At 41.4% G+C, this 13,121-nt stretch overlaps 1 protein-coding gene across 1 annotated transcript in view; it reads right to left on the bottom strand.

The window, feature by feature from the left end:
- Nucleotides 1–8,455: 8,455 nt before the first annotated feature.
- The window catches only part of dlgap4a (discs, large (Drosophila) homolog-associated protein 4a), a 271,658-nt gene continuing 266,992 nt past the window's right edge, over nt 8,456–13,121 (bottom strand). The window contains exons 10-12 of the mRNA XM_062053960.1: nt 12,596–12,687; nt 11,471–11,620; nt 8,456–11,393 (exon numbers count right to left, since the gene is read on the bottom strand). Coding sequence (XP_061909944.1) covers nt 11,169–11,393; nt 11,471–11,620; nt 12,596–12,687 — 467 coding nt within the window. The 3' untranslated portion in view covers nt 8,456–11,168. The remainder of the gene's footprint in view (nt 11,394–11,470; nt 11,621–12,595; nt 12,688–13,121) is intronic.

Genomic DNA, 13,121 nt, shown 5'->3' with positions numbered 1-13,121 from the left:
CTATGAAAATATACGATTGATAATAATGAGGATCAACATCTTAATTTCCCAGGTTTCCACTTGTCTGGTCAAAGCCTGTCTGTGTGCAACAATGTCAAATACTCAGGCCACATCATCAATGACAAGATGGAGGATGATGCTGACATGCTTAGACAGAGAAGAATGCTGTATGTCCAAGTCAATATGCCGGTGAGAAAATTTCACTACTGTTCTGATGAAGCCAAAGTGTACTTGTTTAGAGCTTACTGCACCTCTATGTATGCCGCACCCCTCTGGGTGAGGTTCAAAATAGAGAGCTTGTGCAAACTCCAGGGTGCATATAATGACTGTCTCAGAATCCTGCACAGAAAGCCCAGGGGTAGTAGTAGTGCCAGCAAGCTTTTTTGTGATTTAGGGATAAACACCTGAGAAAACTAATGTTTACATTTATATGTAGACTGCAAGGGTCCAAGAATGATTGTATTATACAGATAACCAATCCTAGGTGTAGTTCTGTTAGGTACCAATCGTATACATGGAAACACTGGTGTCTGTGCCTTTTATAGATTGTGTAGACACATTTTTAAAGTATATATATATATATATATATATATATATATATATATATATATATATATATATATATATATATATATATATATATTTTTTTTTTTTATTGCTCCTTTTATTTATTAATTAGATGCCTTTTACTGAATATGCACAAGCACTGTTTTTAGTAGTATGCGATAATGCCTTTTATACTGTATTTTATTTGTTTTATGTATTGTATGTGGTTGTATGTCTACTTGGACGTTGGAGTCTGCAATAAAGCTTGATTGATTGAATAAATCCTACTTCGCGGAAATCCGTTTATCGCGGTCATGTACTAAACCAACTAACAGAGATCAACGAGGGGATACTGTTAAACGCAGACATTCTATTGCTTTCCAATATAAAAAAAAGCTATACATAGATTATCGATAGGAACATATTTAATTCGATTAGTAAACACAGTGAACAGTGAATTGTCAAAAATTCATTTGTGGTTTTTAATAAATAAATTATCACTAAATCTCTCAAAAACAAACAATATCCTCTTCGGGAGAAGGCGACTGGAAAAAAACATACACATAGAAGTAAGCGGTACGTCTATAAACAGACTAAATGAACACAAGGTCTTGGGGGTTAAGATAGACGCTCTACTGACTTGGAAACCACATGTGAAAGCAGTACAGTCTAAATTGGCTAAGGGTGTCTCCATTTTTTGGAAAATGCAGAAATTACTAAATCAAAATTCACTTAGAACGATTTACTTAGCTATTTTATTGCGGCATTTACAGTATTGCGCTGAAGTTTGGGGGCACACCTACAGGGACACTATTGAACTGCTATAGAAGCTCCAGAAAAAGGCAATTAGAATTATACATTATGTGCCCCATATAGAGTTCATACCAATGATCTGTTCATAATGAGTACTTTTCTTAAACTACATGATATAATCCAATACAGTAGCCTTCAAGTTATGTTTATGGCCTCACAAAGGGCTCTACCTGCAAATATACAGAGTCTGTTTTCACTCAGAGATGGTCCACATGAACTCAGGGTGTCCTGAAATTCAAACATAACATGGTGAATTCCACATTCAAGGCTCAAACATTATCTATAGCGGGGGTGAAAATGTGGGACAATGTGAGCGGAGAAATTTAAATGTCTTCTAGCCTAAGAGTGTTCAACCTAGCGTGAAAAAATGCGTTGTTGGGAAACTATCAAAAACATGACTAGTTGTTTGGACTATCTCAACTGTGGGACATAGGTGCAAAATAACTCACTGTGGAATAAGGGACATAACACACCAGACAAGGTTTCAGAAGACGAAAGATACCCAGGCAAGATGGAGCTAATCTCATGGTCGCTCAATGCTATTGACAAAGTGTTTTCCAGCATGCGTTATTCTTGTTCTGAAATTGTCATGTATCCATCAAATCTGCTGTTGAAACTTGGACTATATAACCAACATACAAATTGATTGTAAATTAGGTGCGGGACATGGATAAGCATTCTTGCTTTTTTCCCGTATCCCTTTTCGGTGGTTGCCGTTGCATGTCTGTCAAATTACAAACCCTGTTTCCATATGAGTTGGGAAATTGTGTTAGATGTAAATTTAAACGGAATACAAAGATTTGCAAATCCTTTTCAACCCATATTCAATTGAATGCACTACAAAGACAAGATATTTGATGTTCAAACTCATAAACTTTATTTTTTTTTTGCAAATAATAATTAACTTAGAATTTCATGGCTGCAACACGTGCCAAAGTAGTTGGGAAAGGGCATGTTCACCACTGTGTTACATGGCCTTTCCTTTTAACAACACACATTTTTTAAGCTTCTCAGGTGGAATTCTTTCCCATTCTTGCTTGATGTACAGCTTAAGTTGTTCAACAGTCTGGGAGTCTCCGTTGTGGTATTTTAGGCTTCATAATGCGCCACACATTTTCAATGGGAGACAGGTCTGGACTACAGGCAGGCCAGTTTAGTACCAGCACTCTTTTACTATGAAGCCACGTTGATGTAACACGTGGCTTGGCATTGTCTTGCTGAAATAAGCAGGGGCGTCCATGGTAACGTTGCTTGGATGGCAACATATGTTGCTCCAAAACCTGTATGTACCTTTCTGCATTAATGGCGCCTTCACAGATGTGTAAGTTACCCATGTCTAGGGCACTAATACACCCCCATACCATCACAGATGCTGGCTTTTCAACTTTGCGCCTTTAACAATCCGCATGGTTCTTTTTCTCTTTGGTGCGGAGGACACAACGTCCACAGTTTCCAAAAACAATTTGAAATGTGGACTCGTCAGACCACAGAACACTTTTCTACTTTGTATCAGTCCATCTTAGATGAGCTCAGGCCCAGCGAAGCCGACGGCGTTTCTGGGTGTTGTTGATAAACAGATTTCGCCTTGCATAGGAGAGTTTTAACTTGCACTTACAGATGTAGCGACCAACTGTAGTTACTGACAGTTGTTGTGTGTCAATCTTACCACTGAATTGAATACCCAAAGCTTGGTATCCTTTAGAATGTTTATTATTAATTACAGACCGACAGGAACATGACGCTGCCGGCCGGCTCCGTCACATGTGTGTGGTGTTACATAACAACTGGTACCTTAAACAAATCCGTTTCCTGTTCCTGGTCATGTGACCAGATGGATAACCAATACATGACATCCCTCTTTTCCTTGGAAATAAACTTGTACCGTAAACAACCTCTGTACTGACCCTTAAAACCACAAAACGTTTTCTCCAAACAAACCTGTGAAACCATTGCACAGTAACATGTGAAACACTTTTTTTCCCAATGCACAATAACTCTCTTTTCTTTTTTTTTTCCAATGTAAGTCAACCTAGGTCAAGACAAAATCACTGAACCTTCCAGGCGGTTTTGAAACCCTTTGGGGTCTGGCCTTTGGCACCTCTGACATCCGGGTGTGGTGTGGAGTGTGATTGTCATTAGTCTGTCCCTCTGTGTCCACTCCAAGTGCAATGTCCTCCGTCCACTGCGTCTCCTCTTGTGTGTCGTGTCTCTCTGTTGGTCGATTTGTCACATATCTCTTTACATGTGTGGTGTTTCTCTGATATCTCGCTCCTGTTGGTGATTCAACCACAACCTGATTCCCTGTTTTGCTCACCACTTTATGTGGTGTCGCGTTGAAGGGTGTGGTGAACTTGTCCACCTTGTCCTGCTGTACGAGCACTGTGTCTCCAACGTCTACTTGTGAGTACTGAGCTCCCCGTCGTTCATCAGCATAGAGCTTTGCTTTTCCCTTTTGCTCTGCATCTTTATCACGTACTTCCAGCGACGCTGTGTGTGATCCACAGAGATCTGGCAATTTTCCCCTCATCCTCCGATTGAAGAGTAGCTCAGCAGGGCTCTTCCCAGTAGTAGCATGTTCTATGCTCCGGTACACAGTCACATACTTCTTTAGTTCACGTTTCCAGTCCAGTCCTTCTGCATGGGCGATCCTTATCCTTTTCATTAGTGATGAGTTCTGACGCTCAACTTCTCCATTTGCTTGAGCCCACTTTGGAGTCGTCTTCACGTGTGTGATTCCATTTGTCTCGCAATACTCCTTGAACACGTCAGACTTGAACTGTGGCCCCTGGTCTGACCTGCAGGTAACTGGCAGTCCGTGTCTGCTGAAAATAGACTTCAGACTGTCCACAACCTTCTCTGCAGTTGTGGAGGTCATAATGTCATACTCATAATAGCGACTGTAGTAGTCCACCACCACAAGTATGGAGTGGTTAGTTGGCAGCGGTCCTAGCAGATCTATGGCCACATCTTGCCAGGGCCCGTCCGGTAGACTTGTGGATCTCAGTGGTTCTGGTGGGTCATGTCTGGCTACAATCTGGCATCCATGGCAGGCCTTACAGTACTTCTCGGCTGCCTTCTCCATGCCAGGCCACCAAACCTTGGTTCTGAGGTGCTGTTTGGTTCCCACTATTCCCAAATGTCCCTCATGGGCTAGTGTAAGTGCTCGTGCTTGCAGTCTCTGAGGCAGCACTATGCGTGTCCCCCGTAACACAATGTATCCAATAGTACATAGCTCGTTAACAATTGGTGCATACTGTTTACAATTATCAAAACATCCACTTGTTATTGCATTGCGTACCTCAATTAATTCTGGGTCAGTAGTAGAGGCTTCCTCTATCTCTCGTGTAGTAAGTGCTTTGGGTGTGGCACTCATTGCTACAAATCTAACATACTCTTCTGAATCATGTCTGTGTACCTCTTTCTGTGCTGTGTTGCCCAGCAGCCGTGACAATGGGTCTGCTATGTTTTGTTTCCCAGGTACGTATACAACTCTGAAATCATATGGCTGTAATCTGAGGACCCATCTCTCAATGCGTGCGGATGGTTTGGATCTAGGGCCATATATAACCTCTAATGGCTTATGGTCTGTGACCAAATCAAATCTCTTGCCATACACATAAGGATGTAGTCTCTCACAAGCCCATACTAGAGCTAAAGCTTCGCGCTCTGTCTGAGAGTACCTACGCTCACAGTCTGTCAGGCTGCGACTCACGTAGCACACAGGTACCATCTCCCCCTGTTGTTTTTGCACTAGCACTGCACCTAACCCTACTGGACTAGCATCTGCTATCACCTTGGTTGGTGCGTCTTTGTCAAAGTAGGCTAGTATAACAGCTTTTGCTAATTCCTCCTTCAAAACCTGAAACGCTTTTTTCTGTTCTGGACCGAACTCAAATGGTACGTCTTTTCTGGTCAAGCGTCTTAAAGGTTCCGATATTTTTGCAAAACCTGAGATAAATCTCGAACTGAATCCTACGAGACCCAAGAAGCTCCTGACTTCCGAAGCATCCTCGGGTTCTCTGGCCTCTACTATAGCTCTGACCCTCTCTTCTGTAGGACCAATCCCTTTCTGTGTCAGAAGTATCCCCATGAAAACCAACTTGTCCATGTTGAATTGACATTTATCTGGATTTAGTGTTAAACCACACTGTGAAAGCCTCTTCATCACAGCATGTAACCTCTTGTCGTGTGTTTCCTGATCTTGTGCATGCACTATCACATCATCTGATATGTTCTCGACACCCTCGATGCCGGCTAGTGCATTGGCTATCTCATGCTGGTATTGCTCACTGGCTGATGAGACACCAAAAATCAGCCTTTTGTACCTGCACACTCCATTGTGTACTGCAAAAGTGGTTATATCTCTTGACTCTGGGGTCAGTTCTAACTGATGGTAGCCCCATTTAAGATCTAGCTTGCTAAATATAGCAGAGCCATTCGGGCCTTGTAAAACGTCATCCACGGTTGGAATAGGGTACCGTTCTCTTATGATCGCTTCGTTGGCCCTCCTCATATCTAGACACAACCTGATATCATTGTCAGGTTTTGGGGATATCACCACGGGGTTTAACCAAGGGGTGGGACCTTTGACACACTCTATTATGTCTAGCTCAGTCAGCTCCTTTATTTTATTCTCTACAGCCTCTCTGAGGTTGTATGGTATGCGCCTGAGAGGCTGTGCCACTGGCTTGACTTTTGGGTCTATGTATAGGCTGAGCTGTTTGGTTTTTAATTTTCCTACACCCTTAAAGACCTTTGGGTATTGTTGCCTGAGGGTGCCTTTGATGTCTGTAACTACAGATACATTCTCACCTATTTTCAGCACCCCTAGTTTCATGGCTGTCTTTCTCCCCAGTAGTGGTTCACCATTACCCTTGATTACAATGAACTCTGCCTGTTCAGATCTGTCACCGATGGTGATTTCACACTCAAACATCCCCTTAATTGGCAGTGGTTCACTGGATGAGTGTGGGTACAAATTCCTCTGCTCTTTTGGCACATAAGAATTACATTTGATATTTTCTGCTTTTAGTTTTTCCCATACATTTGTTCCCATCACATTGCTCTTAGCACCAGAATCAACCAGCATTTCCACCTTAACTCCCCCCACACAAAATGTAAGTTTCTCTGACATGTCATCCTCTTTCACATTGAATGCAAACTCACTGTCATGTTCTACCTCCAGATTGTTCACATTTTGATTTCTTGATCCTCTTGAACGGCACATTTTGGCGTAGTGGTCCTTCCCGTTGCATTTGTGACATGTCTGTCCACGTGCAGGGCATTTGGGATCTCTTGCCATGTGATCAGCGCATCCACATCTGAAGCACTTCCTCTCCGAAGTGGCGCCTTCTTCTTTTTCCGCTGTTTTCCCTCTAGGTGTAGAGTATTTCCCTCCTTTTTGAGCAACGCGATGCACAGCCTCCGTGTCCCTCCCGTAGACTGTAGGTTCCCTCTTTTCCTCAGTTAGAGACATGTCTGCCATCTGTTCCTCGATCCTCTCACATTGTGAGGCTAATTCCAATGTGCGGGCAAGAGTCAACGTGTCCCCTTCCTCCAGTAGCTTTCTGCGCACATATGATGATGTACATTTATTCAGGATAGCGTCCCTTATCTGGTTGTCTGTGTCAGCCTGAAAGCCGCAATCCCTCGCAGTCCGTCTCAAACGTGTAGAAAGCTGTTGCACCGTCTCACCTGTTTCCTGACACAACTTGTGAAACGTCTGGCGGGCATATGCTGAGTTGACTTTGGGCACGAAGTAGGTGTTCAGCGCCGTGACTGCCTTCGCATAGTCAGTCACCTCCCCGGTGTCTGGTAGAGTTTGGAACACATCCTGGACGTCTGGTCCCGCCAGGTGTAAAAGTAGAGCTCTTCTCCTCTGCTTCACCACAGCCGTGGCGTCAGCATCAATAATCAGTCCTTTCCCATCAGCATATAATTCAAACGAAGTCAGCCAACGGGTCCATCTCGGCCCGAGCGTGGCTGGGTCCGTGTAACATGCGAACGTTTGAATCCCCGACTTGTCCATGTTGCTTGTTTAACTCCTTTTAACGTCCAACTAAACAGTCTTCAAACGTCCACAATAATCCTCGTCGCCATTGTTGTGTGTCAATCTTACCACTGAATTGAATACCCAAAGCTTGGTATCCTTTAGAATGTTTATTATTAATTACAGACCGACAGGAACATCACGCTGCCGGCTGGCTCCGTCACATGTGTGTGGTGTTACATAACAACTGGTACCTTAAACAAATCTGTTTCCTGTTCCTGGTCATGTGACCAGATGGATAACCAATACATGACAACAGTGTGTTTCTGAAGTGTTCCTGAGCCCATGTGGTGACATCTTTTACACACTGATGTCGCTTGTTGATGCAGTGCAGCCTGAGGGATCGAAGGTCACGGGCTTAGCTGCTTACGTGCTGTGATTTCTCCAGATTCTCTGAACCCTTTGAGGAAATTACGGACCGTAATGGTGAAATCCCTAAATTCCTTGCAATAGCTGGTTGAGAAAGTTTTTTCTTAAACTGTTCAACAATTTGCTCACGCATTTGTTGACAAAGTGGTGACCCTCGCCCCATCCTTGTTTGTGAATGACTGAGCATTTCATGGAATCTACTTTTATACCCAATCATGGCAACCACCTGTTCCCAATTTGCCTGTTCACCTGTGGGATGTTCCAAATAATTGTTTGATGAGCATTCCTCAACTTTATCAGTGTTTATTGCCACCTTTCCCAACTTCTTTGTCATATGTTGCTGACATCAAATTCTAAAGTTAATGATTATTTGCCCCAAAAAAAAGTTTATCAGTTTGAACATCAAATATGTTGTCTTTGTAGCATATTCAACTGAATATGGGTCGAAAATGATTTGCAAATCATTGTATTCCGTTTATATTTACATCTAACACAATTTCCCAACTCATATGGAAACGGGGTTTATACAAAGAGTGATGAAGTGTTGCTATATACAGTATGTCTGTCTGCCGGAATAAATACATTCATTCATTCAATTATTGATATTAGAAATGTGAATAAAATGAGGGTTAATAAAGATGGAAAAAGCAGACTTTAAAACTTCGAATTCCACTTTAATCCCACAGTCAGTTTTATACAGAAAATATGTGAAGTTGCATTCAACATTCTTGAGGCCCTTGGAGGGAATTCGCCTCACATTGGCTAATACAACAACCCTACATCTGTAAGGTACAGTAAAATAATACATATAGGCTTTTGCTTACTTTTCTTCGCTGGATCACTGAGACAGATGCAAAATGACATTTGCAGACACAATAAAATTAGTGCTCTTGTCTATCAACCGTCCCTTATTACTGCATCCAGTACTGGCATTTCATGTGTGCTAGACAACTCTGTGGATGCACCTGAACATGTCTACATAAAGGCTTAACAGCAAAATATGCTGCAGAGTTGTGCCTTCTGCATATTTACCCATATTGTAGCCCTTGGAAACTTAGCAAGTACAAGTAAACAAACTGCTCATACTTTCTGAAAGTTCAAAATGTGGGTGAATAAAGGGATCCATGTACTTTTCCTGAATACCTCACAGCTAGCTTTACGGTGAACATTTAAAGGATCATATATATTTGAGCATATTTACACATAAGGCCATGCAAGATAAAGGATCTAATCAGCTCCATGTATAATCAGCAGCTAATCTTATCACTTCCGGGTGAGTGTAATTGTAAACAACAAAAAACAGCAAGAATGATGACCAGGACATGTAGCAAAGGGATGTTTAATGATTGCTTTGGTCAATGAAATGCACATGTCTACTGTCGATGTCATACAAAAAAAGAGAAAGAAAATCAAGAACTTTGTGTCATGTCAGCATTCCAAGGCCAACTGTTTTGTTTCTAATAGTTTTTTTTAGTTCAGAATATTCTGAAGTTTTCCAGAGTGTAATGCAAGGACATGACCAGTAGGGGGAGAGCCAGCCCTGACTAGTAAATCGACCTTTATTCGAACATCCATCCATCCACCCACCCATTTTCTACCGCTTGTCCCTTTCGGGGTCACGGGGGGTGCTGGAGCCTATCTCAGCTATTCGAACATATTTAGGCTATATACACTAGGCTTCACAAGGTTACCTCTACAAAGCATAGTGCATCGGAATTGGAAGTGCTGCAAACCACCTTTGCTAAGAATCATGAGCACATTAAATAGTAATAAAAAAACGTTTAAATAAAAAGCGTTCTAAATGACACAAATATTGGCCACTGCCGTCTTGGCATAATGTGAAAACCCTCGCAGCACCATAAGCGATTATAATTACAGCTGGACCTCGTTGTAGCTGGATGTCACAAAATGTGTCAAATGTTTTTTTTAAAAAACAAAATCTGTCTTTTTAAAATTTTAAACAGGGGGCATTTAAAATGCGTGTAAATATACTGATGAAAAATTAGGTCCATGCTTTAGCATGAACCATTTTATTTCTAGTGGAGAAACGCAGCTTTCATACCGTACTTTGTTTAAATAAAACATGTGTGATTGTAATAGCCATTCAACTCATAGTGGTTCTTACTGCTGACAAGAGCTCTCAACCTGAGATTCTAGTGAATGAACACGTTCAAAACAAAACAAAGCAAAAAAATTAGTCCTTCATGCCAAGAAAATATTTTAGAGACTGAAGGTAAATCATTTAAGACTGAGCACATCCTCCACTGCACACTCAGATATAACTCCATTTCATTATTGCTTTTCCATTTTCTTTCCAGTGGTGTAAAAAAATCCCACCCGGTCACATGTAGTGAGTAAATGGGAATGCCATAACAAGTGGTGGGTGTCTTGGTCCCGTACATCACATTGCAAAGTTAGAATGACTCAGTGAACCAAAAAAACTAACACAAAAAAACTGAGGTGAAATAGCAGTGATCAGGTTAAAATGAGCAGCACAATGCATATATTCTATGCATTCATCTGTAGCTCATTGGCTGGGTATTCTTTCCTGGAATATCAGCACTAAACTTCAGACACAACATGTGTAGTGTCATTATGTGAGCGGGGAGGGGAGGTGGAGTGAATGATCGCATTGAGTGCTAATATACTATTAAAATACACAAACTTGATCTATAAAAAAACAACAACAAAAAAACAACGACCTTTGTACAGAACACAGTTCTTTCTAACAATCTGGTATACAACATGTACAAAATGAACATTGTGTGTGTGTGTGTGTGTGTGTGTGTGTGTGTGTATATATATATATATATATATATATATACACATATATATATCTATATATGCACGCTACTGCCTTTCCGTTTTTCTGACGTCCTCTGCATATAAGTTGCACGGTACGGTAAAGAGTACACAACACAGCTAATGAGTGCCAGCCAAAAACAAATAGAGAACAGGAAGACTCTGTGGACATTGAGTACACCTGTATGTGTATCCTGAGTGTGTGTGTGTGTGTAGACGGTAACTAAGATCGTAAACTAGACGGCCATAACTTGCCAGTAGACTCCAGGGCGTTAAGAGAGTAAACTTCTGCGATACCAAGATTCTTCAGCTCGCAAGAATGTCCTTGTCAAAAAGGTGATTGCACTTACAGTCTTGATATACTTTTAGGAGATAATAGTCATCTTACCAATAATAACAGTATTAAACATCTTGCAAGGTTGTTTTCTGTCCCATGGTACCAAGGGCCATTGGCAATGTGTTGTATCTTCATTTGCACTTATGCATCTGTTATAAATGTGTGGGTGTGTGAGTGTGACGGCCTTAGTTCTGTCAGTTAGTTTGAGTCACTGAGTGTGGAGATTCCCAGATAATCCATGCTGACACACTCTCAGAGGCGAGTCTGTGCCTCGGGGACATAGATTTCGATGCTGTCAGCGCTCTCCGTAGCGGAGTTCTGTCGCACCGATGCTGCACGCTTTGCCGCCAACAACCGTTTTCTGGCTTCTTGCCGCTGCTTGTCCACAGCTGAGTCCATGCTCCTGTCCTTCCCAGCTGACAGCTTGGGCTTAGATTGCTTCTTTGGCAAGGACGATGGAAGATTCTTGGTTTCAAGCTGAGAAAAGTAAACAAGGAATAGGATATTGTATTATGAAAAAAAATCCTTGATCAGTACGAATCTGGCTTCAAAACCTTTTCTGATTCCTCAGAATGTTGCCAGTTGTTGGCTTTAAGTTGGTAGAGCTCATCAAACTTCATGCTGATGTCTTCTATTGAGAGCTGAAGCAGATCCCAGAATCCAGCAAGGTCCTGCGCTGTTGGCCGCGGGTTGGCATTGGCGTTCTAATCGTGACACAAAATGTAAAATGTATTCTAATAAATTATAAATTGGGATCCATTCAAAGAGTAGACTAGAGATGACAACAAGACATCTGAATATTCTCATGCATTTGAAGGTATTATTCACGTGGCATAGTAGTTACTAAAAAAAACATTTCTGGTCTACGTTAACTCCTGTATTGGTGCAAACATGTACAAAATAGTGAGTGTATGGCACACTCACTGTATTGACACTGTACTGATACTGTATTTGTGTTTCATAACAGGGCGAGGTGGCTTGGTTGGTAGAGCGGCCGGGCCAGCAACTTTAGGGTTTCAAGTTTGACTCTCGATTCCGCCATCCGAGTCACAGCTGTTGTGTCCTTGGGGAAGACACTCTACCCACCGGCTCCCAGTGCCACCCACACTAGTTTAAATGTAACTTAAAGATGTAGATAATGGGTATCTTGATGTAAAGCGCTTTGAGTTACTAGAGAAAAGCGCTACATAAATATAATTCACTTGACTTCATTCTCTGGATTAAAAAAGTCACTACTTTTGACCTGCAACTTTAATAGTTAGCAAATAAATATAATTTTTTTTTAACTGATAGCTGCACAAAAATAAATTGTGCAACTCTGGTCAATGAGCCAAATAGTAGAGAGGAAAAGATCAAAATTATCTCATACTTCAGAATGTTTTTTTAATTTTTATTAGCTCCATGTAGATCGATGGAGGCTAATTGAAAATAGATGACAAACACAGACTTCTTAGACTTCATTCAGTACGAGCTGAAATTTCTAAGCCAAAATACGCGACCCTGATAAACAGTTTGGAGCTTTGCAGTCAAATGACCCAGCAGCTCTATCGGTCACATTTTTTTTCTTAAAGTGATACACACGTTGAGGCATTGAGGGACAGTAGTATTCCTTTTGTTTCATAATGCAACAATATTGTTTACCCATCACTACCAAACAGAGATGTGACATGGCTTCTTACCAGGTTTTCATTACAGAGCCCCCTGAACTGCTCAAACTTCTTTGATATGAGGAGCTGGGCACTGCCAACTGCGCTGCGGATTGTCCCCAACACTGGAAAATTAGGCAAAACAATTTTTAAAATAAGCAATCAAGAAAAATACTGACAGAAATTAAACAAAAAAGTAAAATGCCTTAAATGATTTGGCTTGCTGTTCCAAACGCAGTAGGGTGCATAAAGAGTAAGCAAGCTGCATCAAGACACACAATGTAGTAACACACACGAAATACTAGTTATGAAATAGTCATCTGAGCACTTAATATTCTGTGACAGCAATTTGTCCCTTTGGTAGACATTAAATCAGTCTCAAGGAAAATGACAAATTACTTTCAATTCCATTATTTTTGACCAAATATTAGCATCTAAATGGAAATTCATGATTCAGCTCTGTGGAGAGCAGGGAGGTTTTATAATCTGATGGAGCCTCTTGAGTGAGTCATCTCCCCGCTCATTCATATTTCAAAAACTGCAGTGTTGGATCTGCCAG

The sequence above is a fragment of the Entelurus aequoreus genome, linkage group LG07 (genome assembly GCF_033978785.1).
Source record: "Entelurus aequoreus isolate RoL-2023_Sb linkage group LG07, RoL_Eaeq_v1.1, whole genome shotgun sequence".
Classification (NCBI taxonomy): Eukaryota; Metazoa; Chordata; class Actinopteri; order Syngnathiformes; family Syngnathidae; genus Entelurus; species Entelurus aequoreus.
The sequence above is the reverse complement of the archived record's forward strand: the minus strand, read 5'-3'. Positions and strand labels throughout refer to the sequence as shown.